This window comes from Meles meles, chromosome 14, assembly GCF_922984935.1.
Source record: "Meles meles chromosome 14, mMelMel3.1 paternal haplotype, whole genome shotgun sequence".
In the NCBI taxonomy this organism is placed as follows: domain Eukaryota; kingdom Metazoa; phylum Chordata; class Mammalia; order Carnivora; family Mustelidae; genus Meles; species Meles meles.
Genome location: NC_060079.1, coordinates 74,628,780 through 74,653,846, shown reverse-complemented (window position 1 = coordinate 74,653,846; position 25,067 = coordinate 74,628,780). Strand labels below are relative to the sequence as shown.

At 54.8% G+C, this 25,067-nt stretch overlaps 1 protein-coding gene across 2 annotated transcripts in view; it reads right to left on the bottom strand.

Moving 5' to 3' along the window:
- Positions 1 to 17,985: 17,985 nt before the first annotated feature.
- UBAC2 (UBA domain containing 2) overlaps positions 17,986 to 25,067 on the bottom strand; it is a 172,685-nt gene continuing 165,603 nt past the window's right edge. For both annotated transcript variants that reach the window (XM_046028266.1, XM_046028265.1), the window contains one exon: positions 17,986 to 19,167. In XM_046028266.1, coding sequence (XP_045884222.1) covers positions 19,060 to 19,167 — 108 coding nt within the window. In that variant the 3' untranslated portion in view covers positions 17,986 to 19,059. The remainder of the gene's footprint in view (positions 19,168 to 25,067) is intronic.

The following is a 25,067-nucleotide window of genomic DNA, read 5'->3' as shown; positions in this document are numbered from 1 at the left end:
CATATACCTAGTGTGTGATTTCATTGGTTTAAAGTCCAGAAGCATGGGCGCCTGGGTGGCTCTGTTGGTTAAGCCTCTGCCTTCGGCTCAGGTCATGATCTCAGCATCTTGGGATCAGGCCCCACATCGGGCTCCCTGCTCAGCAGAGAGCCTGCTTCTCTCTCAACTCCTCCCCCCTACTTGTGCACTCTCTCTCTCTCTCTCTGTCTCTCTCCATCTCTCTCTCTCTCTGTGTGTGTCAAAAAAAAAAAAGTTCAGAAGCAGACACAACTGAGTCGTGATTTTAGAAATTAGGTCAGTGGTTACCCCGGAGTGTAGATAGAGGTGGGAGGCCACATAGGCGAGCTTCTGGTGAGCTGTGTTTCCCACTCTGCGTGCTGATGCTACCGATGTGTTCACTTCGTGCAAATGGTCGAGCTGTACTTTTACGATTTGTGCACACTTTTGCGTGTATGTGTTGGGATTTTTAAATGGTGCAAGTTCTTTAACAGTCCTCCTATCGAGAGGCTGGAGCTATGTATCCCTCCCTTGATTCTGGGTGAGCTTGTGACTCACTTGTCACCGATGGGAGGTGGAGGAGGGGAAAGGCCAGGTCAGAAGAAGTGCTTTGAAGTACGGTGTATTGATAGAACTGAGGTGCGGTGAGGCCGACAGACGGGGAGACGATTGCCATCGATAAACATAGCTCGTTCCTCATAGATCTGGAGCGAAGGGGATAGGCCACATCACTGGGGGCCACGAGGTGGGGAGGGGGAAGTAACAGGGTCATATGGGAGACGGAGAGACGCAGAAATGTGGGCAAGAGCTGTTACCATGGTTTCTTTTTTTTTTTCTTTTAATTTATTTATTTGTCAGAGAGAGAGAGGGAGCGAGCACAGGCAGACAGAGAGGCAGGCAGAGGGAGAAGCAGGCTCCCTGCCAAGGAAGGAGCCCGATGCGGGACTCGATCCCAGTACGCTGGGATCATGACCTGAGCCGAAGGCAGCTGCTTAACCAACTGAGCCACCCAGGCATCCCCTGTTACCGTGGTTTCTATAGGGAAAAAGAACACGTGAGACAGGGGAGGACAGACTTAGAATGGGCTAGTTTGAATCATTTCAGGTGGCTTTGGGACATGGGGGCTTCCCCGTGTTGCTTGGCTCCTGGCTCTGTGGGTGATGAGGGCAGGCGGGCAGGTGCACGGTGTCCCTGAGCCTGAGAGTCCCATAAAGGAGGCATTTGGGGTGGGATCTTCGGATTGGTTGGTTTGCATTTGGAAAGTGCACTCAAGGGCCTGGCTGTCCCAGGAAGAAGCAGCCCAGTAGGGTCAGCAAGACCCCACCGTGTGAAAGTGTCAGAATACAGAACATAATGGAGCTTCTACCTAGCGTCTGGTAGGTAACACTTTCCTTGCGAGCCTGGAGCTGCTGGGTAAGAAACCAAGTTACGTTCGGGCTGCTAGGTTGTGAGGAAGACTCACGAAGGGCCCAAGTGCGGGTACTTTCATTGACACCCCTAGCTGAGGTCCTGCCAAAAGCCAGCACCAACGGCCACTGTGTGAGTGAGGTCCCCCCAGATGGTCCTGCACCTGCCATCAAGTAACCCCCAGCCCTTGACCCTTCCCAGCGGAGACTCCCCACACCGAGGAGCAGAGAAAAGCCATTCCTACGGTGTTCTGTTCCAAACCTGGCTGTGAGCAGAATCAAGTGTGTTTTCAGCTGCTGAATTTTGGGGGGTCATTTGTTACACAGCAGTAGTCACTGGAATTGCGTGTTACACGTCAGCAAAATGTTTGCTTAAAAAGAGAGACGTTTTCCGTGTGTCTGTTGCTTCAACACATTATTATTAGTACAGAGGCAATATAATGGGTTTTTTTTTCCTTCCTTCCTTCCTTCCTTCCTTCCTTTCTTTTTTTTTTTTTTTTTGTCTTCTCAAGGACCTCAGTGTCATGGCTTCCTGCATGGCTGATCCAAGCAGCTCCCTCTCCCATACCAACTCCTGCCTTCCTTGCCCCCCGCCCTGGGCAGTGAGCCTAGCCCTCTCTCTGTTCCATACAGCCCTTTCGGTCTTCAGTGCCCAGGGAAACATCGTTGCCCTAGGCCTTGGCTGGCACAAGGGCCAAAAGATCAACTCAGTGGGCGTCTATCTGGTCTACCTGGTGGGTCTGACCTCCTGTTTACCTGGTCCTGCCCGGAAGGATCACCTATTCCTTGCTGGACTCCAGCTGGCCTTTCGGTGAGGATTCTGCCGGCTGATGGCATTCGTTCTCTACGTGAACACCTACGGGAGTGGGGGAGTGGTTTGGTGTCTAGATCATGACATGTGTGAGCATGGATGGCTGCCTGGCTGTGGTCTGTCCCCACTAGGGCCCACAGCTCCGCAAGGCCAGCTGGGCATGGCTTGTCGGTGTGGCTCTCTGGGCCTTGGTCTTGGGGCAGACGGCGCCCCTTTTCCTCCTCCCCACGACCAAGCCTGTGGCAGGCAAGCTGACCTGCGTGGAGTATGACAGCGTCGAGGGAACCATCAGGCTGCCCCTCGTGGGCCTGGCCGCCTGCACTCGGAGCTTCTGTGGGCTGGCGGGGTGGGGGTGGGGGGTCACAGAGTTTTGTTACCTGAAGATCACCCTGAAGCTGTGCAGGCCAGCCCGGGAAAACTCGCTGATGAGCCAGAAAGGGCGGCTCTGGAGGAGCTGGCTGCCCGCCCTGGTGGTGCTGGGGACCGTGGTGGTCTTCAGCCTCTGTCACCACAACGTCGTCCAGTTCCTGCTGAGAGAGACGCTGCACCAACCGTCCTGCCCGGAGCAGAGGGCTTCCAGACTGTCCCTTCAACGCACGTGCCCCTCATGAACATGAACTGTGGCACTGACCCCGTCATTCCCTTCTTCGCATCGACCCGGTGCAGGAAAGGGCTCCTCGGGGAGTCTGCGTTCTCCCCGTCCTCCTTCCAGGGAAGGGCTTCTTCGGAAACACGAAGTATCAGCCTGCCTGCAGCCTTAGCGCCCTTGGAAGAGAATGAGGTCTAGTGAGTCATTGGCTTTAAGACTCTGTCTCTCCAGAGAGGTCCAGGCTCAGAGACATGAAGCATAGATTAATCTGAGGAGGGGGAGGTTCTTTAAGAAAAAGAATAGAAGCGAATAAATACAAAATTAGGTGCAGAGTCTTGGATGGTGAGGGGCCCCGAAACTTGAACTTGCTCAGACTCATGATGGAGCACATCTAATGTTTCCCAACAGATAATACGGGAGCTCCCGGCCCTCGAAAGGTGTCTGTGCTATTTCTTGCTGGAAAGGAGAATTTGGAGAATAAATGCAGAAAAGACCAAAAGCACGAGGTTTCAGATTCGGGGAGGCAAAATGTTGTAAAGGGCAACAGGACCCCTCCCTCCAAAACAAAGTTTGTGGAAACTTAAAGTAACATGTACAAGAACGCCAAGGTTTCCCCGCAAAGGTCAGAAAACACTGCGGGAGGCACCTTGGTTCCAGACTTGGAGGTCGGGGCCGGAGTGTGGGTGACGGGTGGGGACGGGGGTGGTTGCTTCTGCAGAGCCCACCTCCCGTTGTGGGAAATAATTATGTCCCCTGTGCCGCCGGGGAAAGTGGCCCAGGAAGGGACAATGTCAGAAAAGCAGGCACAAGTGTCTCATCTAATTAGTGCCTGTCGGAAAGTGCGTATCCACGCATGCCTTGTACGTTTGATCAAGACAACCTTTCATTGCACCTTCCCAAGTTTAAAGCCACTCACGGAGCGTTCGATTTTGCGGGTTTGTGAAACGCGACCTGTGCCTCCCTGCTCAGTGGCATGTGAGCATCTCCCCGACACTGCCCACCCCGACTTCCTTCAGTTTCCAGACCCGAGCCGCAGGGGTCCTCCACGAGGTCACCCCGGCCCTGTCCCCCCGTGACCTTCCGCTCCTGATGACCCACTCCGTGCACCTCACGATTTCTGATATTTTGGGCACTTGACTCTGTCCCATCTCAAGCTTCAGGCTCTGCTCTCTTGAGGGCTGTCCTGAGCCATCGGTAGCCAGAGCCCCCTTGTTGCTGTCCCACGGGACCCTGAGCTGGGAGGACACTCAGCTTTTGAGTTACTGTCCGTGGCTGTGGCCCCTGTGGCTAGGCAGGCGTCAGCACTGATGTCACTCCGGGGACAGGGTGGCCACGTGCTCAGGAGAGAGGTGCTTCTGGCCTGCTGAGGTTGGGGCTAGAGGGGGACCACAGGCTCAAAGAACGTGGAACTCTGCTCTTGGGGTCCCATGCACTCAAGATGCATTCAAGACGTGGTCCCCCTCTGCACTCGGCCTCAGCCACGCTGAAGAAAGCCCAGATGACCACGGTTTGTGTCCCCACCTGGCTGGCGTGCAGAGCCTACCCTCCCCACTGTTTGCATGAACCCAGCATTTACCAAAGGGCAGGGGTGGCAGGAGGGGGACTGGCCAGCCAGCAGGGGCTAAGGAGCCACTACAGCACCCTGGAAACCAGAAGGTGTCCTCCTTGGAGAAGGCCAGGCACACAGGGCTTCCCAGACCTGCCCGACGCCGGACACTACAAGTCCTTCTTCCCCTTCTCTCTAGCGTTTCTCATAACCTGCCCACCCTGCACGCCAGCCTTCTCAGTGCCAAAGCCGCTCGGTCAGTTTGTTAGAGCACAGGGAAGCGGGAAGAAGTCACATCCAGAGGGCGTTTGGGAATAGAACGAGATCAGGAACAAGAACCAGGGCTGTGAGATCCGGCGGAAGTGACCACTGTGGGTGGGGAGAGGGAGCCCGGTGGAGATGCACCTTTGTTTGGCGACAGCAGTCACAGATGGACTGGGGTGCCTTGCCTTTCAGACGTGGTGCTGACGGGTGGGGTTTACCAGACGGACATCTGAGTTCCGAGGGCTGAGCTCGCCAGGGAGACTCCGAGGCTGGACTCCAGGTGTGGAATCCTGAGCTCAGGGAACCGGGAGGGAGAAGTGTGCGGCTGAGCACTGGCCCACACCTGGGCCTCGTTCTCCCGTCTGTAACCATTGGGACTGTAATGCCTGTCCCATGGGGTTCCTGTTGGGGTGCGGGGAGGTCCATGAATCAATACATAAGTAAGCCCCTTAAAACTAAAGAAATGATTTAAAATGAAAATAGGGGACACCTGGATGGCTCAGTGGGTTAAAGCCTCTGCTTTCCGCTCAGGTCATGGTCCCAGGGTCATGGGACCCAGCCCCGCATCGGGCTCTCTGCTCAGCGGGGAGCCTGCTTCCTCCTGTCTCTCTGCCTGCCTCTCTGCCTACTTGTGAAATCTGTCAAATAAATAAATAAAAATCTTTTTAAAAATAAATAAAAAATAAAATCTTTAAAATGAAAACGGAAAGTGGTCAATGACGTTTTCTAAGGGGGCCAGCACAACCCATCTCAGTGGGGATAGACATCTCATTATGACTGGGACTAGAAGGTTCCAGGGCCCAGGCCACGTCCTAGCCCCTAGGGCAGTGGTTCTCCACGTGTGGTCTCTGGACAAGCAGCACCTGGAGACTTGTTAGAAATGCACGTACTCGGGGCGCCTGATGACTCAGTTGGTTCAGTGTCTGACTCAATTTTGGCTCTGGTCATGATCCCGGGGTCCTGGGATAGAGCCCCGCGTCAGGCTCTGCACTCAGTGGGGAGTCTGCCTCTCCCTCTGCCTCCGCCCCCTCAACCGGCTCATGCACACACACGCACACACACACACACACACACACACACACACACGCTCCCTCTCAAATAAATACATAAATCTAGAAGAAAAAAAAAGAGAAAGAAATGCATATTCTCAGGCCCCACCCCAGGCCTGCCATACCGGCACCAGCCCACCTGCGACCAGGGCCCAGCAATCTGTGTTTAGACAAGCCCTCTGGGCAATCCTGTTGCTTGCTCAAGCATGAGAACCACGCCCCCCGCGCATCAGGGAACTCTGGGCAGCATCTCCCTTACCCACGGTGCTGATTTGCTAAAGCTATTGTTACAAAGGACTGTGAACTGGGTGAATTAAAACAGAAACTTCATTCTTGCACGCTTCTGGAGGCTAAGTCCAAAATCAAGGCATTGATAGGGCTGGTTCCTTCTGGGGCTGTGCGGGAGACTCTGCTCCAGCTGCTGGGGGCTTGCTGGCGATCTTTGGGGTTCCTTGGCCTGTAAGGCGTCACCGAATCTCTGTCTCCATGTTCATGTGGTGTTCCTGGTGTGTCTCTGTCCTCACATGGCATCTTTTTTTTTCATAAGGACACCAGCCACCTTGAATTAAGCCCACCCTATTGCCTCTCTTAATTCAATCACATCTCAAAGAACTTGTTTCCAGTTACGGTCATGTTCACAGGCACTGGGATTTGGGGCTTCATCCTATCTTGAGAGGGGACAAAATTCAACACATGTCACCCACCCATTTCTGGACACCGCTGTTTCCAGACTCTTCTCTGGGTCTCACCCCATCCCTAAACTCCCCCAGATCTAAACCTCCACGCTGCTTCAGAGCCCCACTGTGAAGGCGAGGCTTGGAGGGAGGGGGATGGGGGGGTCGGGGGATGGGGGTTGGTCCATTTTAAACCTTAGTTGGTTGAAAGAAAGTTTAACTGTGACGGTTTATTTTCTCGCCCCATGTCAAAACGGAAGCCTCGGGATGACCCGCGCCCTTCCCGTGGGAGATCAGTCTGGACAGCCCTGCAGGTCAGTGCCCTGTGATAAGGCCCCAAGTCCCACTCCCTGGGGTGTACAGAGGGTCCCCCACCAGCGAGGTGTGCAGGGGATTCTGCTGCCCTGTGGAGAGGTTCATGATGACTTCTAGGAATCCTAATCCCTTGACATTTTAAGGGGGAAGAGCCGAGAGTTTCAGAAATCTAGCCGGTAGATACCCAAATGTTCCTACGGGCTCTTGGCTTTCTCCAGAAAGCACATTTTCACTGAGAATCCCATTTCCTTGGCATTGCCGCACACCACAAGGCAACCACCATCTGGCTTTCACTACAGTTTTCTTTCTCACTTCACCAAGTGACTGCGTAGGGACAGGCCCAGGGACAGAGAAGTTCCTCAGGCGTGTGAGGCTTGTGGGCAGCCAGGCTCAGGGCCGGGCCGTGTCACCCCAGAGACCCCGGCCCTGCGGTGCACGGGTCAGATCACACTTCAGGCCACACGAATCCCTCATGACGTGGAGGTCCCAGTTCCTCTGCCGTTGTGGAAATCTTGATGGTCTTGGGGCACCTGATGGCTCCGTCAGTGAAGCCTCTGACTCTTGCTATTGGCTCAGGTCTTGATCTTGGGGTTGTTTCTCTCCTTTTCCTTCTGCCTCTCCCCATCCTGTGCACACTCTTTCTCTCCCCAATCAATCAATCAATCAATCAATCCTTTCAAAAAATCTTGAAAGTCTTGTTTTCTAGTACCAAAGGTCTACACCACATTCCTGTGCCCACATTCTTTGATTCTGAGAAGCCCTGACCGGTGTTCAGTGGCCCTCAGATGGGATGGGCCGTGGGAGGCCGTCTGTCCTGGGGAAGCAGGGAACCCTCTGTGTGACTGGTGATGCCTGACGTTACTCCCTTTGGTAGGTTGCACAGAAGGGGGGACAAAGTGCTAGAAACTGCCAGAAATTCAGTCCCAGTAGACATCCACATGCTGAATCCATGAGTGATGGTGGCCCCAACTGTGGGAGGTGACTCAGGGAGATGATGGAGAGCCCGTGCAGAAGGGCAGGCTAGGGACACCTCACTTCTGCAGGACTTTTCAATTTTGTGTCTGGGTCACTCCTCCTCCTCACCAATCATACCCTTATCAAGCATTATCTAGGCTCTGTGGGAATCATGGTGACACAGCCCTTAAAACCCATGGACTGTGTGGACCAGCCGGTGACACACAAGTGCAGTCAGACAATGACAGGAGAGTGTTCAGTGTCGCGGGGGGACCGCTGCCGACTGGAAGAAGAGCCGGGGGAGGCGGGCAGGGAGTGATGAGGGAACAGGAGGCTGGCTGAGGACAAAGCAGAAGCCGGCACCCCACACCTCGCCCTCTTGTGACAGGCGTGACATCCCTCGGGCATTCCTGGCTGCCCTAAAGGAAGAACAAAGCGTTAACGTACAGGGACCACAACCCTGCAAGACCCGAGTCTCCCTCCGTCCACAAATGTCCCAGTGATTTACGAGGAAGAGGCTTTCTTACCAACAGCCCAACCTCCAGAGACCCATAACGCAGTCTCTGAAGCCCTAACATCATCCTCCCCTCCGTAAAATTGACGGAGACTGAGGCACAGGGAAATGTAAATAAAGTTAAATTTCTTCTAAACCTGAAGCTCATCGATAAGGACGTGTGATAGCAGGAATGTGACATTCCTCCAGGAAGCTCCCAACTATCTACTGTTAACGCCTTACTGAAAGGAGAAACAGCCTTAATTAGAAAATAGCAAAGCCTCGATATCCTGTGTTTCTTCTCCTTTCAAACCCTCCTTTTCCCCCTCCCAGCCCCGTAGTATAGAACCAGCCGCCCCTCACAACCCCGGGGCAGCAGCTCTTTCTGCCCACGGATCCTGTCCCTGTGCTTTAATAAACCACTATTTTGCACCAAAGTTGTCTCAAGAATTCTTTCTTGGTCAACGGCTCTGGACCTCACAGCAAAGGCCCAGCAAAGCACCGTGGGGAACGCTCACAGGTAGGGAGGGAAGCAGCTGCGAAACCCACAGAAGAGACTGAGCAGTGGCGGGAAAACCGGGAGCCTGATGTTACAAAAGCCAAGGGGGAGGAGGAGCGAGGAGGAAGCGACCAGCAGCCCAAGGAGGGGCCCTGCGTTTGACAAAACACCGGCCAGGGAGGGTAGAAGCCAAACACCAGCAGGCTGAGGACACGGGGTCAGCAGGTGTCCAAATATGTCTCAAGAGACTGGTCTTTAAGGATGAATCAAAGAAGGGGAGAGGGGATGAGGGATGGGATTTTTTTTTTTTTTTAGCTGAAGAGAAATTGTTATAGTTTCACTCTTGAAGGAAAGGAATCAGAAAAGAGGCTGAAAGTGAAGATACACAAGAAGGAAGAAGACAATGGAGACGAATCTCTGGTGAAGTACACTGTTGTATTTTATTTAGTTGTTTTTTTAAGTAGGCTCTGTGCCCAGCATGGAGCCCGACGTGGGGCTTGAACTCACCACCCTGGGATCAAGACCTGAGCTGAGATCAAGAGTCAGATACCTAACTGACAGAGCCACCCAGGTACCCTGAAGTTCACCGTTTTAAAAATACAACTTTTTTTTTTTTTTAAGAGGAGAGGAGGATGGGGAGATGCAGAGGGACACGCACAGATGGACAGCTTTCCAGGTTCGTGGGAGCATCTCTCGACTAAAGTCAGCTGGGGTAGTCGCACAACATTAAACATGTCAGAATCTTTAGTATTCATTTTCGAAATCAGGTGATAGCCCATGATGAGTATCATAATACATGACGAATATTCCACAAACGCACTACTGATCGCTTTAGGGCCCGCGCCCATACTATCATGGCGCCTGTGTCCACCCCCACCCCCGGGTGGGCGGGGCAGGAAGTGCTCCCAGCGCAGGAAGGCCCGCCCCCAGCCACCCAGCTGACGGGGCCTGCGCGGCAGGGCTGGAGAGGCCGTGGTTCCCACACACCTGGCTGCATCTCTGGCCTATGCGCTGGCCCAGTTACCCCTGGGCTGGGAAGCGATGGCTGCCCTGGTTGCGGGCCTCCCTCCTGCCCCAGCCATCATCATCCCCGTGGAGTGGAGCACGGAGGGTCAGTCCTCCGCAGGAGCGTCCTTCATTCGGTCCCCAAGGGATTTGTCATGGGATGATCTGTGTTCCCACCAAATCCATGCTCAAGTCCCAACCCCCAGTACCTCGACTGGGACTGCCTTTGGAGATGGGAGATGTCTTTGAAATGAGGTCGCTGGAGTGGGTCCTAATCCAGGACACGGGTGTCCTTCTAAGGAGAGATCGGGACGGGAGGACACACGGAAGTGAGACCATGGGAAGACACAGACGGTGGCCGGCCACCTGCAAGCCAAGGAGGGAGGCCTCAGAAGAAGCCCGCCTTGTCCTCCTCTTGGTGTCAGACTCCCAGCTTCCAGAACGCCGAGGAAACAGACTTCTGGTGTTCAAGTCCCCAGTCCGCGGTTCGCGCCCCGAAGGCATTCTTAATCTTTCTCCCCGGTTTAAGGCACATAAAAGGGTCCTGCTCTCCCTGCAGCGTCGTCCCTCCGGCCACCTACGGAAAGACAGACAGAAGCAACTGTTATTGCTCCCACTGAGTTTCTGAGGCGCCTCCAGGAGCTCGAGCGTCTGACGTGAGCGTGGCGCGGAGGCTGGGGAGCGAGCCCGCCGTCCCCCACACGGCGCGGTGTCGCTGTGTTTTCCGGCCCAGGTCAAGTCGGTGACCCAGCTTTGTCGAGGGGCTTTCACAGGAGAGCCGCCGCGCAGCCTCCGGCCTCACGACGATTTTTCCGGCCTGCTGAACGGCCCTGCTGTGTCAACCGCTTCTGCAGAATCTGTTAACCTTATCTCTTGTTTTATCCCAGCGCTCATCTTTCACATTCACAGAGGGTTCTGGTATGCGTGTGGGGATGTGACTGAGAAGGGGAACAGTAACCACAGTCCTCTGATGTCACCTCTCCGGGCAGAGCTGGGGCAACCAGCCAACTTGGACGGTGGACCAGGTGGCCGGTGGGTACCTGGAGGCACCCTCCTTGGGAAGCGCGGTCGTGACAACCCTGCCTGTCACCTCTCGCCCTTACAGAGCACGCCCACTCCAGGCGGGTGGGGACGACGGGGACGCTTTAGAGGGGCCCCTCGCAAGAGGCGGGGTCCGGCTCTGCTGGGCCTCAGGGAGCCTCCGTGAGTCACGGGCAGTTCTGGAGCCTGGTTTCATGGACCAACGGAGGACATGAGTCAAGACGATCGCTGTGTGATTTCGGCGTGAAATCTCGTGAAATCTCGGTTGTGGGTGAACCGAGATCTGTGTGATTTCTGCGAGCCGGACCCGAGGGCTGGTAAGTGAAGCCGCGTTTCCCGTGGGTCCGCGGGGTTTGCCGCGCCTCCGTCTTCGTGTTCCTTCCGTGTGGGCTTCGTGGGGCGGCTTGGCTGCAGCGGCCGCTCGGCCCGGGCGGGGTCCACTCCCTCGTGGAGGAGAACAGGGACACGTGCGGGGCCTGGCTGCCACCACGCCGGGAGAGCCAGGCAGGGACGGGGGCTTGGGGCTGACAAGCCAGCTACCGCGGGAGGCGGGCCGCTGGGAGACCAGGCGCCCTTGGACTTCCTGATGCGCTGCTCCCCATTGTTCAGACTCAGCCAGTGTGGGGGGCATCTAAGAAGCAGAATAAGAAATCGGGGGCAGAGGCCCCTCAGTGTCCTTCCCGCTGCCCTTTGGGGAGCCCTTTCCTGATTCTCCCGATCTGGAAGGCTCTCTGCTCGTTTCCTGGCGGTCGCAGCTGCCCGGCTCAGCTCGCTGGCGACGGGCCGGGCCTGAGGGGTGCCCGCGGCTCGCAGGAGCCACACAAGGGGGTGGCGGGTGGCCTCTCCCCACCCGGTGTCCTTCTGTCCCCACCAGCGCGTGCTGCGTTCCCCGAAGGATGGTTGCGTCTGTCCCCAAACTCTTACCTTAGCTGTTAGCGAAATCAAATAATTTAAGCAATTATTGTGCAAAATGGTCAAGTACAGGGGCGAAAAGAAGGGGTTGTTTTTATAAGAGCTACAGGGAATGCTTCAGCAGGTTTGGTGGAGGTGAACTAACGAAACCAAGCCTGCTGTCAGGAGGGTTGTGAGTGTGACAGTTACGAGAAGTTAGAAAAATGTAACAATCCCGATGAGTCGCACTTTGCTTGCTGCACCGGGTCCCCCTGCCCGCTGCGGTAAAGATCCGAACTGGGACTTCCAGACAAGGCAATGGGCGGGTGGGTTATGAAAGACACAAGTGTCTGATCAGTACAACTATGAGCAGGTTGTTTTTTAATTTTAATTTTTTTAAAGTCTTTTTATTTTTGCGAGAGAGAGAGAACGCGCATGTGCACATGCTGTGAGGGAGGGGCACTGAGCTGGGAGCCCAACGTGGGGCTCGATCCCTGACTCTGGGATGGTGACCTGGGCCGAAGGCAGGCACTTAACCAACTGAGCCACCCAGGCATCCCCAGTACAACTATAATTAAAAAAAAAAAAAAGAAAAAGAAAAAAGGCCTAGCTACATTAACACCAGAAGACTGCTGCTTTCCATGCATTCCATTGGCATGCTTTCGCTTAAAATATTTAATAAATGGGCTCTATAGACATGTACATATATATTCACGTACAGGTTCTGCTGGCGGCTTTCCAGGATTCCCCGAGTAACTACAGGTCCCCAACTTAAGACGGGAGAGCTTTGGCATTTGTATTAAAAATAGTGGCCATTCCCTTAGAGGGTAGAAATTTCCCTACATTTTATGCGTGTAAATTAAACATTACATTCATTTTTGAAAATATCTTATTTTTAAGTAATCTCTACATCCAGCGGGGGGCTCCTGCTGTACCACCCCGAGATCTAGAGCCTACGCTTTTCCCACTGAGCCAGCCAGGTACCCTTAGAGATGGTGTGTTAATATTTTGTCCTCACTGTCACGCATTCGCTCACTGGATGCCTGGGGCTGGTGAGGGGTGCTGGGGCTAAGTGTAGCTTAGGGGTGCTGGGGCTAAGCCTGTAGCACAGCCCTTGGGGGGAGGGCGGCAGGGGAGGCTGATTATGGTTCTTTCAGCCCTGGGTGTTGGAGCCTCCCCGCAGAGACTCAGTGGCTTAGGAGAATCCCCAGTTAGCAGTCAGGTGCCCTCGACCATGACTTACAGGGCTGGGTTTGTGGGAAATGCCGCTTCCCCATCCGACAGGGGCTTCCTACTGGCCCGTGGCCCCTGATTGCAGACCCCACGAGCCAGCCCCTCCCTTAGTCCCGACAGATCTGTTCCGTGCACCTCCCTGAGGTGGACAGCTCTGGACCCCATGTGGCGAGGCTGGGAGCGTACCTGAGGACCGAGGTGCATTCATTTCACCCAAAGCCCACGCCCAGGCCAGACATCACCGTCCAGGCGGGGGCCCAGGTCTGGTGCTCTTTGAGGGCATCTACCAGCTTTGGACAGGAGGGCTAAAGTTTGAGACCACGGGGGAATCTCCCGGAAAGCTTCAGAATCCATGGGTGAGTCCGGAGGAAATGCTGTGCTCTGCCCCCCACCTTAGCAAGCTGTGAGAAGTTCCCGGCAGTTCTCACGCCCGTAGGCTGCGGTCACAATCCACTAGGGGGTTTGGGGTGCTCCCAACGGAGGGGGTGCGCTAAGCCTCCCAGTCTAAAGTTCTAGAAGAAGTCTGCAAGCCCTTAAGAGGGACACAAGATATCTTTGGAGGATTTCAGCTTTTTATTGAATGTTTATTAATACAAAGCTGTGCCTGGAGCATCTGCGTTAAGATTCTAGAAACAGCAGTAAAACAGATGCTCTGGGTGCCCCCAGCCCTCTCTGCTTCCTTCCTCTGCCCAAAACAATGATATCCTCAGACTGGTTTTTATCATTCTTGAGTAGCTTTGAGCTCTGAATGTAGAAAGTCCATCAATATGTAAAATGGCCCCGCGTTCTGACAGTCAGAAATAAGAGGCTGGGGAGGTATTGGGCTCTATTTGCTGCTCTGTTCCCATCCAGGCTGTCTCTTCCCACATGGGACGAGGGCCCCCCACCTGCTGGAGGGGCAACACTTAGCCGCCATACGCATTGGCGTGCCAAGACTTGGCCTGTCCTGGAAAGCCCTCTGGGACCCTTGCAGCTTGATGTGTATGGAAGACCGGGATCAGTTCCTAGGGACAGAAATAAGGGCTTTCCAAAATCTGCCAGGCAGTGCCAGGACGGAGCATTTCTCGATACCGTGAGGTCGTCCCGGCGAACATCATTACGTAATCTGGCAGTCAGCTCTCCGGACAGGCAGCTGACACAGCAGGAGAGCGAACTGACCCGGGTCCCCGTGAATAAATGTAAGACAGAAAAGTCAGCCAGCCGGGCGCGGGGGACCGGCTTCTCCCACCTGGGGGCACAGCACATCTCCGAAGGGGCAGGGGGACCAGAAGGGGAGCAAGGAGCGGGGACCCCCCCCCCCCGCAGCATAGGCCCTCACCCTCGCCTGCCATCTGCAGTCTTCGCGCTTCGCCGAGGGGCCACGCTCAGAGTAAGGCTCTAGGGGCCAGCACCCCAGGAACCCACAGCCTCTGTTTAAAGGTCCCAAAGGCATTAAATCGGGCCTGCGGCTTGGGTCCCACCTGGCCGCCTTCAAAAGGGGGGCCTGTCTGTGATGCCAGGTTGACCCCAGGGGGAGACATTGCATCACCCCCACCGGTGCCCTCGGAAGGTTGCCGGGACAGCATCCCGAGCTTGTGCAGTGTGGGGAGAGCACCTGTGGTTCCACAGACGCGCGTTGAGGGGGAGAGCTCGGTGGCCATGGCTTTCGGCACATCCTATGGTTTGGAAACACAGCTCTGGCCCCATGGAGGAATCCTGGCCTCGTGCAATGAGAGAGTGTGTCCTGAGCTGCCCTCGGACGTTTGCCCTCTCTGTGCCGACGGCAGGACCAGCAGAAGAACCCAGGGGGACCTGCCGTCCGGTCATTGCTGAGGGGAGCAGGGCAGGAGTCTGCCATCAGGACCGTCCCCAGGGGAAAGTCTGGAGCTCGAGCAGGTGGATCTTTCCTTCTCTCCTCCTTGGGCCCCTGCAGATTGCCAGGGGGCTCAAATCCCCAGCGGGACGCCGGAGCCCGGGGCTGGAGCAGCCTGAGGGAGAGATGCTAACTTTGGGGGGGCCGCCCTGGGAAGGGGCTGAGGGCTGGGGCACAGGCCCTCGGCAGCACAGGAAGGCTGCTTTTAGCCCCCAGCCCATCTGCCCCTGTCCCCCCGCTCTGGGCTCTTTCTGACCCCCCCCCCAACCTAAAGCAGGCTCGAGCCAGATGAATGTCCCCTTCCAGCTCGACCATTCTAGGAGCCCGGGAACTGCCCAAAGTCAGGATGCCACACTCGGAAAGGGTCCGCTTTGTTTGCGGGAGGCTTGTCGGCGACGCTGCTGAGGCCGGGGGGTCGGATGGAGTGGGGTTTGTACATGCCCGGGCCCCGACGTGGAGTTCTGTAGGTTCTTTCCTTGGTGAGCCGCTGTGGGTTACTGGGTCCCCCGACGATCCGTTTGGTGCTTCTCTTTTTGCAGCAGCAAAGCGGAGGCCCTGAGACATCTGGGTCTGCCCACTGGGGGACACCCCCCCTGCCCAGCCTTGGAGTAATGCCAGGGTCCTCCAGGCACTCTTGTCCTCGTGGGAGGACCAGGTGGGTGTCCGGGGACTGGTGGCACGGGGTGGCATCCTCCGCAGACCCTGGGGCAGCTCAGAACAGAGACGGAGGGCACGGGTCAGGGTCGGCCTGAAGGCAGCAGGAGGGCCGGAGCTCGGGGGCTAGTTTCTGAGACTGCCCAAGTCACCGTCTGCATCTCTCAAGGTTCTGGAATTCCCCCGGCGTCCGGGGCTCACGGAGGCAAGAAGCACAAGAGACCGATATGGCGTCTTTGTGTTTCACAAGCCTCTGTCCACTCTCCTCAAGCTCCTGGCCCCACCTGGGGCCCCTCATCCTCATTTCCTTCTTTATTAAGAAGCCAGAAACTACCAGAACCTTCTTCAACTTTGCTCCAAGTTTATGACTCATCTAGCTTCCTTCATTGTCTCCTTTCTCTGGCTGTGGAGGACAGACATCCTTCCTGGTTCCCAAGGCCAAGCCCTCCTCACGGTTCGGATCACACCCCTTCTGGGCCTAGAGCTCAGGCAGGGTCTCTCATCACCGGGTTGGCTACCTTGACCAACAAGCTGACCCAGAAACAGTCCCCCGTCTCCTTCCTTCCCCATATTTCCTGGACCAGTGCGCACAGCTGACCTCTGCTCTCGTCCTGTCCAGTGTTCCTGCTCTTGTCCTCCGGAACCGGCCATGGAGGCGCTGACGCGACCTCTCCCCTTGTCCTTGTCCAGCAGCATCACCACCCTGATCCCCTCCTAGATAGTCTCTCGTCCTCTCCATTCCCCTCCCCCACTAGAAATGTAGGAAACTCACCCTCTTCTTTCCTCACTCCCTATTTGGTCACTTGAGTTCCTCCGTGATCCCCAGAGCAGGACTCCCAATCCAGGTCTCAAATGCCTGCCTCTTTCCAGATCCATTTCGCCCTCTGGTGACCACTTCCCTGGCACCCCGTCTCCCCTAGACCCAAACCAGGTGCATCCCTCCCCCAACCTCTGCCCGAAAGGCCCCCTCTGTCCTGTCGAGGCCATTAGCCATTGTGGCTCCTCTCAGATACAACCATATCCAGCAGGTTAAGCAAACTCGCGTGATTCTGGCCAGTCTTCTCACGTGCAAGACTGTGGTTTCAGAGCTAAAATCTTAGTCTGAGCCAGAAAGCCAATTTTGACTTCACAAACATGCTGCAGGGGTTGGGCGATTCTGAAAACGAGCCTTTGATTCCCATGAATGAAGACCACTTCAGCTTACTGGAGGAAAAACTCAAGTTCATGGTGTAGACCCTTCCGTTTCCACTTAAGAACCACTGCTGCGGGAACCTGAACTCAAAAAATTCGAGGTGGTGGGGGAATGTGTGCATTTACAATTTTATGCTCAATTTCCCTGATTTTTTTTTTCCCCTTTGTAATCTCAAACTCAGTCTAGATTTAGGGTCAGGACTTTAGAAGTAGACTTTCCGTATTAAAAAAAAATACTAGATGTATTAAAATATTTTTAGCATATTGTAAATTAAAAAAAAGCAGACTTTCCTTAGTTTGGGAAGAGGGGAAATGGGGGGGGGGCGCCAGAGACCACTCTTTCCTTCTTCCTCTTCTCTTTGCAGTCTGGAATCTGCTTGCTTGGAAACTAGGCCGGATCTATTACTGTTCACACCAAGTCAAGTCCGCATCACCTTTTCTAGACTTTCAGAAACCGAAGCAAATGGCTCGCTGATGCCCCCCTCTGGGATGCGTCACTCTACATTGACTAGGAAACAGAGACTTTTCCCTAGGGGGTCCTGTCAGCTGAGGGATTTCTGGGGGTCTTAACAAAGGGGCTTGTTTTCGGATATTCAAGCTCCTGCCATCACCGGCTGCGGCTGGGTTAGAATCCACAGGGAGAGCAGTGGGCCTGGGACGGGAACTGCAGTGCGGTCCGGACAACGTGCCGGAGGCTGAAGCGTCAGAAGTGTGCGGCGTTGGGGGGGTCGGGATAGGGATGATCTGGAGGGCGGGGGCGGAGCAAGGGGGCAAAAGGCCTGGCAGTTGCGTGCGAAGGATGGGCGGCTGGAGGCTGCTGGAACAGAGGCCGGGAGTCGGGAAAAACCAGCTCCTTCAGCAGAATGAGGATCTCCGAGACGGGATCCCATCTAGGAGACAATGCTGACCCAGAGAACAAACCAGAGCCTCAGGCTCCTCGGCGCGCTGGGATCCTGGGAGTGCGGCTCTGCTCCACATCCTCTGGGAGCCGGGCACTGAGAAGCCTCTGGCTCTGGTTTGGTCTGGCTTTGCACAGGGCTGGTGGAGGGGAGGGACACGGGACGGTGGGTCTCCGGACATGCAACGTGCTCTCCTGGGAGGGCCAGAGGGTGGGTGCGGATTGGCTCCGATGTTCCTGCTTGAATGTGCCTCAGTGCACCCAGCCTGCCTCGTATGAGCCACTGGCCTGTGAACGCAGCCGGGGATGCTCCGCCTGGCCAACACCCTGATGTGGGAGACTCAGAGCAAAATCAGGGCCTGCGCATGGGACCTGCTGGGCACCCATCTCAGCCCTCATTCTGAGCAGCCTGAGGGCCCCAGCAAGCCTAAGGATGAGGCCTCACCGGGCCAAGAACAAAGGGACTTTTCTCACTTCCAAAAAAAAAAGCACCCGAATCTTCTGAAGAAAGAACAGCATTGGCAAAAAAAAAAACAACAAAACCACCCAAAAAACTAGTGGTAAATTATGCAGCTTAGAACAAAATTTTATTTAGGTGAGTCTAATAAAAAAATACCACAAAGTAAAACACATTAAAAACTTTATTATAAGTATTACACTTGTCCAAATTTGCATCAATTTGATACATTTCTGCTCCTTTCACAGAACACAAGAGTCACATAATTGCCTTTGATCTCAACAGTCCCCCAGCTGTAGACCCCTGCGTGCTCGCCTGACCACCCCTGCTCACTCCTTCCTGAGGCTCCTTCCTGCGCCTCCCACTGACAGCCCAACAGCCAGAGCTCGGGGCCCTGCACTGCTCCAGGGAACCCCCCTGCTCTCTCCATCCTGTTACCACCCCCGGCCTGAGAGGCTAACCGTACATATTCTGAGGGTGAGGAACCCCAGTTAACTTTCACAGAGTATTCTAGAACCTTACATTGGGACCTGATCATCATTACTTTCTGTAACAGAAGTGAGGAGGAGGAGTTAGAAAGGTTCCCTGGACTGAAATGGGCTGGAACGGTGTGGGGCAGGATTTGCTTCTCTGCTTCTCTCTCCTCACGCAGGCCTGACCCAGACTGAGCGCAGCAGATCCGTACTGCTCACGCTCCTGGGAAAGGGGGACACCAAACGGCCACTGGGGTTGGAAAGCAAATCTGAGGAAAAAAACTGGGATGAGAAAAGTCTGTAAGGAGTATTTTGCCACCTTCTTCCTGAATAGCATTCCCCTTTCCCCTGTCGTGGCGTTTATGATCAGCTATAATGTAGGCCGACACAGTACAGTGAAAAGAATACGATAATAGCAATGACTTCCCATTGGGGGTGCTATTCAATTGCTTACAGAAATCTGCAGTTCTAATGCATTTTAAACAACACATCAGCAATGAGTGATGATTGGCCAAACTCAGGAAAATGCCCCATAAAAAAATAAAGATAGAAAATACATGCTGATTTAATGGCAAACTTATTTTCGAGACTTTTTAAAAACGGTAATGGCCTTGGAATTACGGGAGGAGCGACAGGGACCGCCGCAGGCCCGCGAGGAGAAGTCAGCCAGGGAGGGCGCGGGGGGCCCGGGCTGCCTCGGTGGCGGGGCTGTGCCCGCTGGGGGTAAGCAGCCGCTCGGCCAGTGGCTGTGCAGCCGTCCAGGACCCTCAGTGCTGCAGCAGGAAGTTGGTGGCCACATTCAGGTCATTGTTCGAAGCTCTCAGGGCTTCTAGAGCATCGCCCCGGGAAAATCCCATCTCCATGAGTCGGGCAACCTGGAAACAGAAACACAACCGGAAACCCGATGAGGCTGGCGACTCGACGACTAACCCACCAGCCCCCGAAATGTTCCTTACAAGGGTTGTTTTCAAAACAAAACAAGAACCCTAATTTTCATTTTAGTGTGAAATTTGATTTTTTAAAAAAATGTTAAACGGGCACGACATTTCAAAGTGCTTACCATATAGCTAACAAGTACAATTATCTCATTGAATCCTCATCTTAGAGACAAGGAAGGAGCACCCCAGGGTCCGGCGACCTGCCAGTACGAGCCGAGGGAGGACGACCCCCGGGATGCCGCCGGGAAAGCCGGTCTGTTCACGCAGTGCGGCGCGCACACGGCTTTGCACGCTCCTTCCGTATCAAATCCGATCCCTGTGAACTTCTCAAATCATGTTTCCTCGCACATGAGAACTGTCGCTTAACAGAAGATTATCCCTGATGCTGGGAGACACCGGTGACAAAAGCGTGTGCAGGTTCCCGGAACCACCCAGTCAGGGAGGGTCCCCTGGTGCCCACACCTCGTTAACCTTCCACGTGCGTTGCGGCATTTGCTAAGTTTCTGGCTGGGGGCCGGGGCGGGGGGGTCCCTGGGCAGCAGCAGAGAACCACGCACAAAGGGGATGAGGCCTGGGGCAGAAGCCCGGGGAAGGAGGCGGCTAGCGTCACCAAGCGCAGGGAGGATGAGGCTTGCGTTTCCTGGACCACAAATCCCGAAGCGGTGACTAGAGGTTTCCTGTACTGGCGCATACGGTTTCCAGCGAAGTGGGCATGCCACTCGAGTTTGCTGTCACCTACTTTCCCATTTGAAAACGTGCCATAAACATATTTATGACCCCGGATGAGCCAAAGGAAGCTCTTCTTTGTACTTTTGTTGAGATACACATTTGCAATAATATGTAATGAAAAGTGACACAAACTTGAGATTTTCACCACATGTGGGTGAAAGAGGCCTTTGTGGACTGAGAACTTGGTCACCGTTTCTAACCTCTCCTGCGGAAAACAACGCACGAGTCGGGGCAGGCGTGAGCAGGGAAGGGGAGAGCAGGGTGTTGAGGAGCCGAAGTGAGGGGGAGAGGGAGGAAGGGGGCAGGATAGGAGGCTGAGGTCACTTCTCCGAACAGCCTGAGCCCTGGTCCCTCACGGAGCCTTAGGAGGGAGGTTAATCCTGGGGAGAGGAAGCGGACAGGACAGGCAGGGGCACTTCTCAAAGCTGCTGTCTTTCGAACCGAGGCTGTGAGCCCTCATTTGTGCGTCACGAGCGCTTAGTGGGTTAAGGTTAGCATTAAAAAATGCACGCAGTGAGGGTCTTTCTTCCATAGAACTCATTTCAGTTCTCCATGCGCACACACACGTGTGCCGTGTGCCGTGTTTCCTACTGTGGGCTGTGGTCAGAGACATTTGACAGCTGTTCTCTACGGGAACGGCCAGGGCCTGGGAAAAGGGCCGTGTGCGAGCGTGGCCCTCACACGCGGGAGACGCGAGGTCCCGCAGGCCATGACCAGCTCCACGCCCCGGGCTGATGGACAGTGTGGACAGAATGGGAGGAATCTTCTGCTTTCATTTCCTGCTCAAGGAAAGAACCACCTTCCCCAGAATGTCACACACACTCCCCACTAACCGGCTAGGATGGAAAGTTCTTCCTCAATCCAAGAAGACTCTGCCTCTCACCGGTGGCCTCCGTGGGACGTCAAAGGCCCTAATCTTGCCCTTTGAAATAACAGACGACAACCCTATTCCCTTTTCTGCGTGAAGCACTTCGAGTGTCTGAAGGCTGCCCCCCCTTCCCTATTTCTCTAGGCCAGCACCCCAACTCCTGGTCTGGCCCAGGCCCTGCGGAGCCCGGTCCTGCCTTCACTGCTGGTTCTTCCTCCTCTGGCCTGGCTCGCTCCTCTGCACCCGCAGGCTCGGGGGGCGCCCGGCCCTTTCCCATTCTCCCAGACTGGAAGGAACCCCAGAGAATTCTGTGGCTCCACCGATCTCTGTCCTGTGTTCACCACGGTTGTGACTTTTCCCTGTAACCGCAGGGAGGGCCGCTTGCTGCCACTGTGCTGTACGCCTTCTGAGAACAAGGGAATAAAGGCCGCGGCTGCTTTACTCATTCCTGCGCCTCCGGACCCGACGCGTCCAAGTGCAGTGCTCCCGTCGATGCCCGCCACCGCCAGCCTGGGGTCGCAGCCCTCAGTGCAGCGGGGAGCGCGTCTGCGGCGGGCCCGTGCTCCTGTGCGTGCAGCCACATCACACTGGCGTGGCCTGCTAAAAACACTCGGGTATCTTCAGCTGAACGGCTCTCAAGCCAGGCTTCTCCAATCCTACCCCGGAAGCTGTACTTTGTGTCCTGGGGTCAGGACCGCACGCATCTCCGTTAAATGGCCTCTGGTCATTTTCTAGGTAACCAAAATGGATTTCAGTTTCAATTTTGTTGTCTCCTAGGTTACTCAGCTCCCTCAAAACTGTGTCGTCCCACAGTAGCAAACTTCTACAAGGTCCGTCAAGTTATTATTGATGAAAATGCCAAGCAGGCAAAATCAGAGATGGGCCCAGAACTCACTGGAGACCTCCCTTTCTCCTCGAGTGGTTAGCTGACAATTTCTTTTAGAGATTTTTAACCATTTTAAAACGCACTTCATATTGTCTCCGTCCATTCCACATGTCACCACTGTATCCCTCACAGTGGCAGATGCAGTCAGATGTCTTGCTGACATCCTGTGTTAGCAGGAGCGGGGCTGTGCCTACAGACTGCAACGCTCTTAACACTCCAGGCATCTGCCTGATCATCTGTTTCAGGCTCTGTAAACATGAAACATCAGTTTTGCCATTTGATCACCAGAATCCACACTTTCCTCTTTCCCTGGGGGACTTCAAACTGAGCGTGGCTCGCCTTGCTCCAGCCCTGGCCGCACGCTCGGGGACATGGGCTCCGGGACTTGGCTGGACGCACGTCCAATTCAGGCAATCCTTCCTACGTTGTTCCCTGGATTGAAATAAGCTTTAACGATGTTTATTCCAGTGAATTCCAGTTAAAAGCCACCCTCTTTAGTGGTGTCAATGTAGCCGGGAGAGCAGGTGGGCAGCTCCGCCGTCTTCTCTCTGTTACCCACGAGCACACCGCCGCCCATCACCGTGACCACTTTTGCCCACCTGAAAGAGCGCGCCGCACCTGACGTACCAGCACTCCGCGACCGTCAGTACGCCACGCAGAGCTGAAGAGGTGGCTTCTTCGCACCTGCCAGCGGGAATCGTCTGACGGATCCTGAGTCACCATCTGGAGCTGACGGCGTATGAGCCAGACCCACTCTGGGAGCAGGGGGAGCTGCTGGCCGCAACTCCCCGCTGGTCCTGGAGTCTTCCGTGCATCGACTCGGAACGTGGTGTGGAGTCCGGAAGGCGCTGATGACGGGTGGCCACCCGGGCCGCGAAGGCGGAGCAGCAGCGACCACCCTGCAGGCTGGCCCAGAGCTGGCTGCCCCAGAGGGGACCCCTCAGGTCTACGATGGCCCGGCTGTGTCCTTGGGTATGCGAGAGATGTCGGTGTGAAGGAAAAAGCTTTCTCTGCCTGTGAGGCTTCCTCTGGAGCCTGTGTTCTCAGAAATGAACGACCCCACACGCACCGGCGCTGGTTTTGACAACTGGCCGTTTGCTGAAGAGCCTGCTGGCTCTGACGGCAGGCAACAGGGCCCCTTTGGCCAAGGCTGGCTGCACAGCTTCCTGCGTTTTCTCGGGGTGAGAAGACAAGTGTGACTGGAGGATTTCCGCAGCTGAATGACCTTGTACTCCAACCAGGTGAAGAAACTTACAAAGTAGAAATAATGTTAACAACAGTTCTTCTTTTTGAAAACGGAACCATTACATTAAAAAAGTGTATCTGTAAGTTTCTCCTAGTGTCCCGAACAGTAAACACCCAAGGGAAAATCAAATTGCATGCCTGGGCTTAGGAATGTGGGTAATAACCAGCCCGAAAGGACGAGAAGCAGAGAGACAGGGAACGAAGACAGCGGGCTTGTGGTGTTGCCACAACGTGGGGATGGGACACTTGTGGGAAGGGCCGAGCCTGCTAACTGGTCCCTGACAGGTGCCCAGGAAGCACTGTCCGCTGTGACGAGTCTCATCCCACCCAAGAAGGGCTGGCCCGGGGCGCGGCTGCCCCCCGCTGACCCTCTGGGCCTCAGTTCAGAGGTTCCCACCACCTGACGAAACCACCCTCGGGTTTTGTTTTCAGCACTCATTTTAACTGCTTTCACTGTCCTCGTTTTATATCCTCTGCTGGCCAAAGAACTGATGTGTCTGTCACAACAAGCAAACGCGTGCTTGTCTGCTGGGAGCCCGGCTAGCAGCGAGCAGCTGGGAGGACAGTGTCGGGGCCGGACAGTCAGCACCCCCCCCCACCAACCACCCTCCCCCCCGCTGCCATCAAGGGAGAAGGCTGTGCTATTGCCCCCGGCCAGGGACCCGGTTAAACGCTGGCTCGGGGTGAGGTTCGCCCTCACATAGGTCTCCTGTCAGACAAACACAGCCACGCTTAAACACAAGCCAAGAATGATTTCTGTTACACATTTTTAGTGGTTAAACAGCCCACAGAAGAACTGGCCTATGAAACTAATGTGGTGAGCCCAAGCCAAGTAAAAAAGATAGAAAAAAATCTTTTTAAAAAAGGTAAGCATAAAATTCTAACAAAAGTCCATATTATTTGTGACTCTAAGAAAAACTTACAGGGGCGCCTGGGTGGCTCAGTGGGTTGAGCCACTGCCTTCGGCTCGGGTCATGATCTCAGGGTCCTGGGATCGAGTCCCGCATCGGGCTCTCTGCTTGGCGGGAAGCCTGCTTCCCCCTTTCTCTGTGCCTGCCTCTCTGCCTACTTGTGATCTCTGTCTGTCAAATAAATAAATAAAATCTTAAAAACAAAAACAAAAACAAAAAAACTTACATTTGTATAAATTCTAGCAAATATTCAATTCTGATGATTATAAAATCACGGTATTTACAGATACTCAGTCTACCTCCTTCCCTATCCCCAGCATATGTATTAGCCACAAAACACATGAAATCTCACTGAAAACCCAATTTGTTTCCTCTACGGGCTGCTTCCTGTCTCTTTAGTTCAGCTATTAGAACAGCCAAGGGAAGAGAAAATGTCAGTGCAACATTTCTAGGTCTTGATTAGATAAAAATCCGAAAATACGCCCTGATCAGTCTAAATCAAGTTGCGCCCGCACGGAAGTGTCGTTACTTCAGCGAGGATCCCCAGACTCTCTCAGCGGCTCCGAGGCTCTGTGCAAAGTGCCCATGGGCTGGGCTTGGTGACTCGGGTGTTGCCCGTCTTTCTCTGCAGATGGTGAGCTCTGGGGGGGCCAGGACCACGCCTGCCGTGTGTCCCCTCCCCCCCAACACAGAACCACAGAGCCTGGCACATGGAGGTGCCCAGGACTGCTAAGAGAAGGGGTCAGTTTAGTGATACGAGTTCTTTAATGAACCAACCACCAATGAACAGGACCCAAAACACTGAAGCGGATGAAGCACAGGGCCACGGCGGGGAGAGCGCGGAGCCACACAGGCCAGCGCACACCCGGCGTCTTGGTCAGCCTGGGCCCAGCTGGGTTCGCGGCAGTGGGTCTGCCCGGGAAACTTAGAAAATGCCCCACAGAATTTTCTGGAAAGCATTTCTTTCAACATTCCTTCTCCGTTTTGGAGCACAGCAAGTACCGTCCTTCTGCTTGTGCATGGCCAGGAAGGTTCTGCCTAAAACTTCTCACTATAGAACACCAGAACACAGTTCTCCTGGGTTTCTAGTCTAAGCAACGAAATAATCCTTTTCTCTAATTTCTTTTAAAAAAAGAAACAGGTGTAGCTGGGTTAACATCCCGAGAATGTGTTATGCTTTCCTGTCTTCCACAGCGCT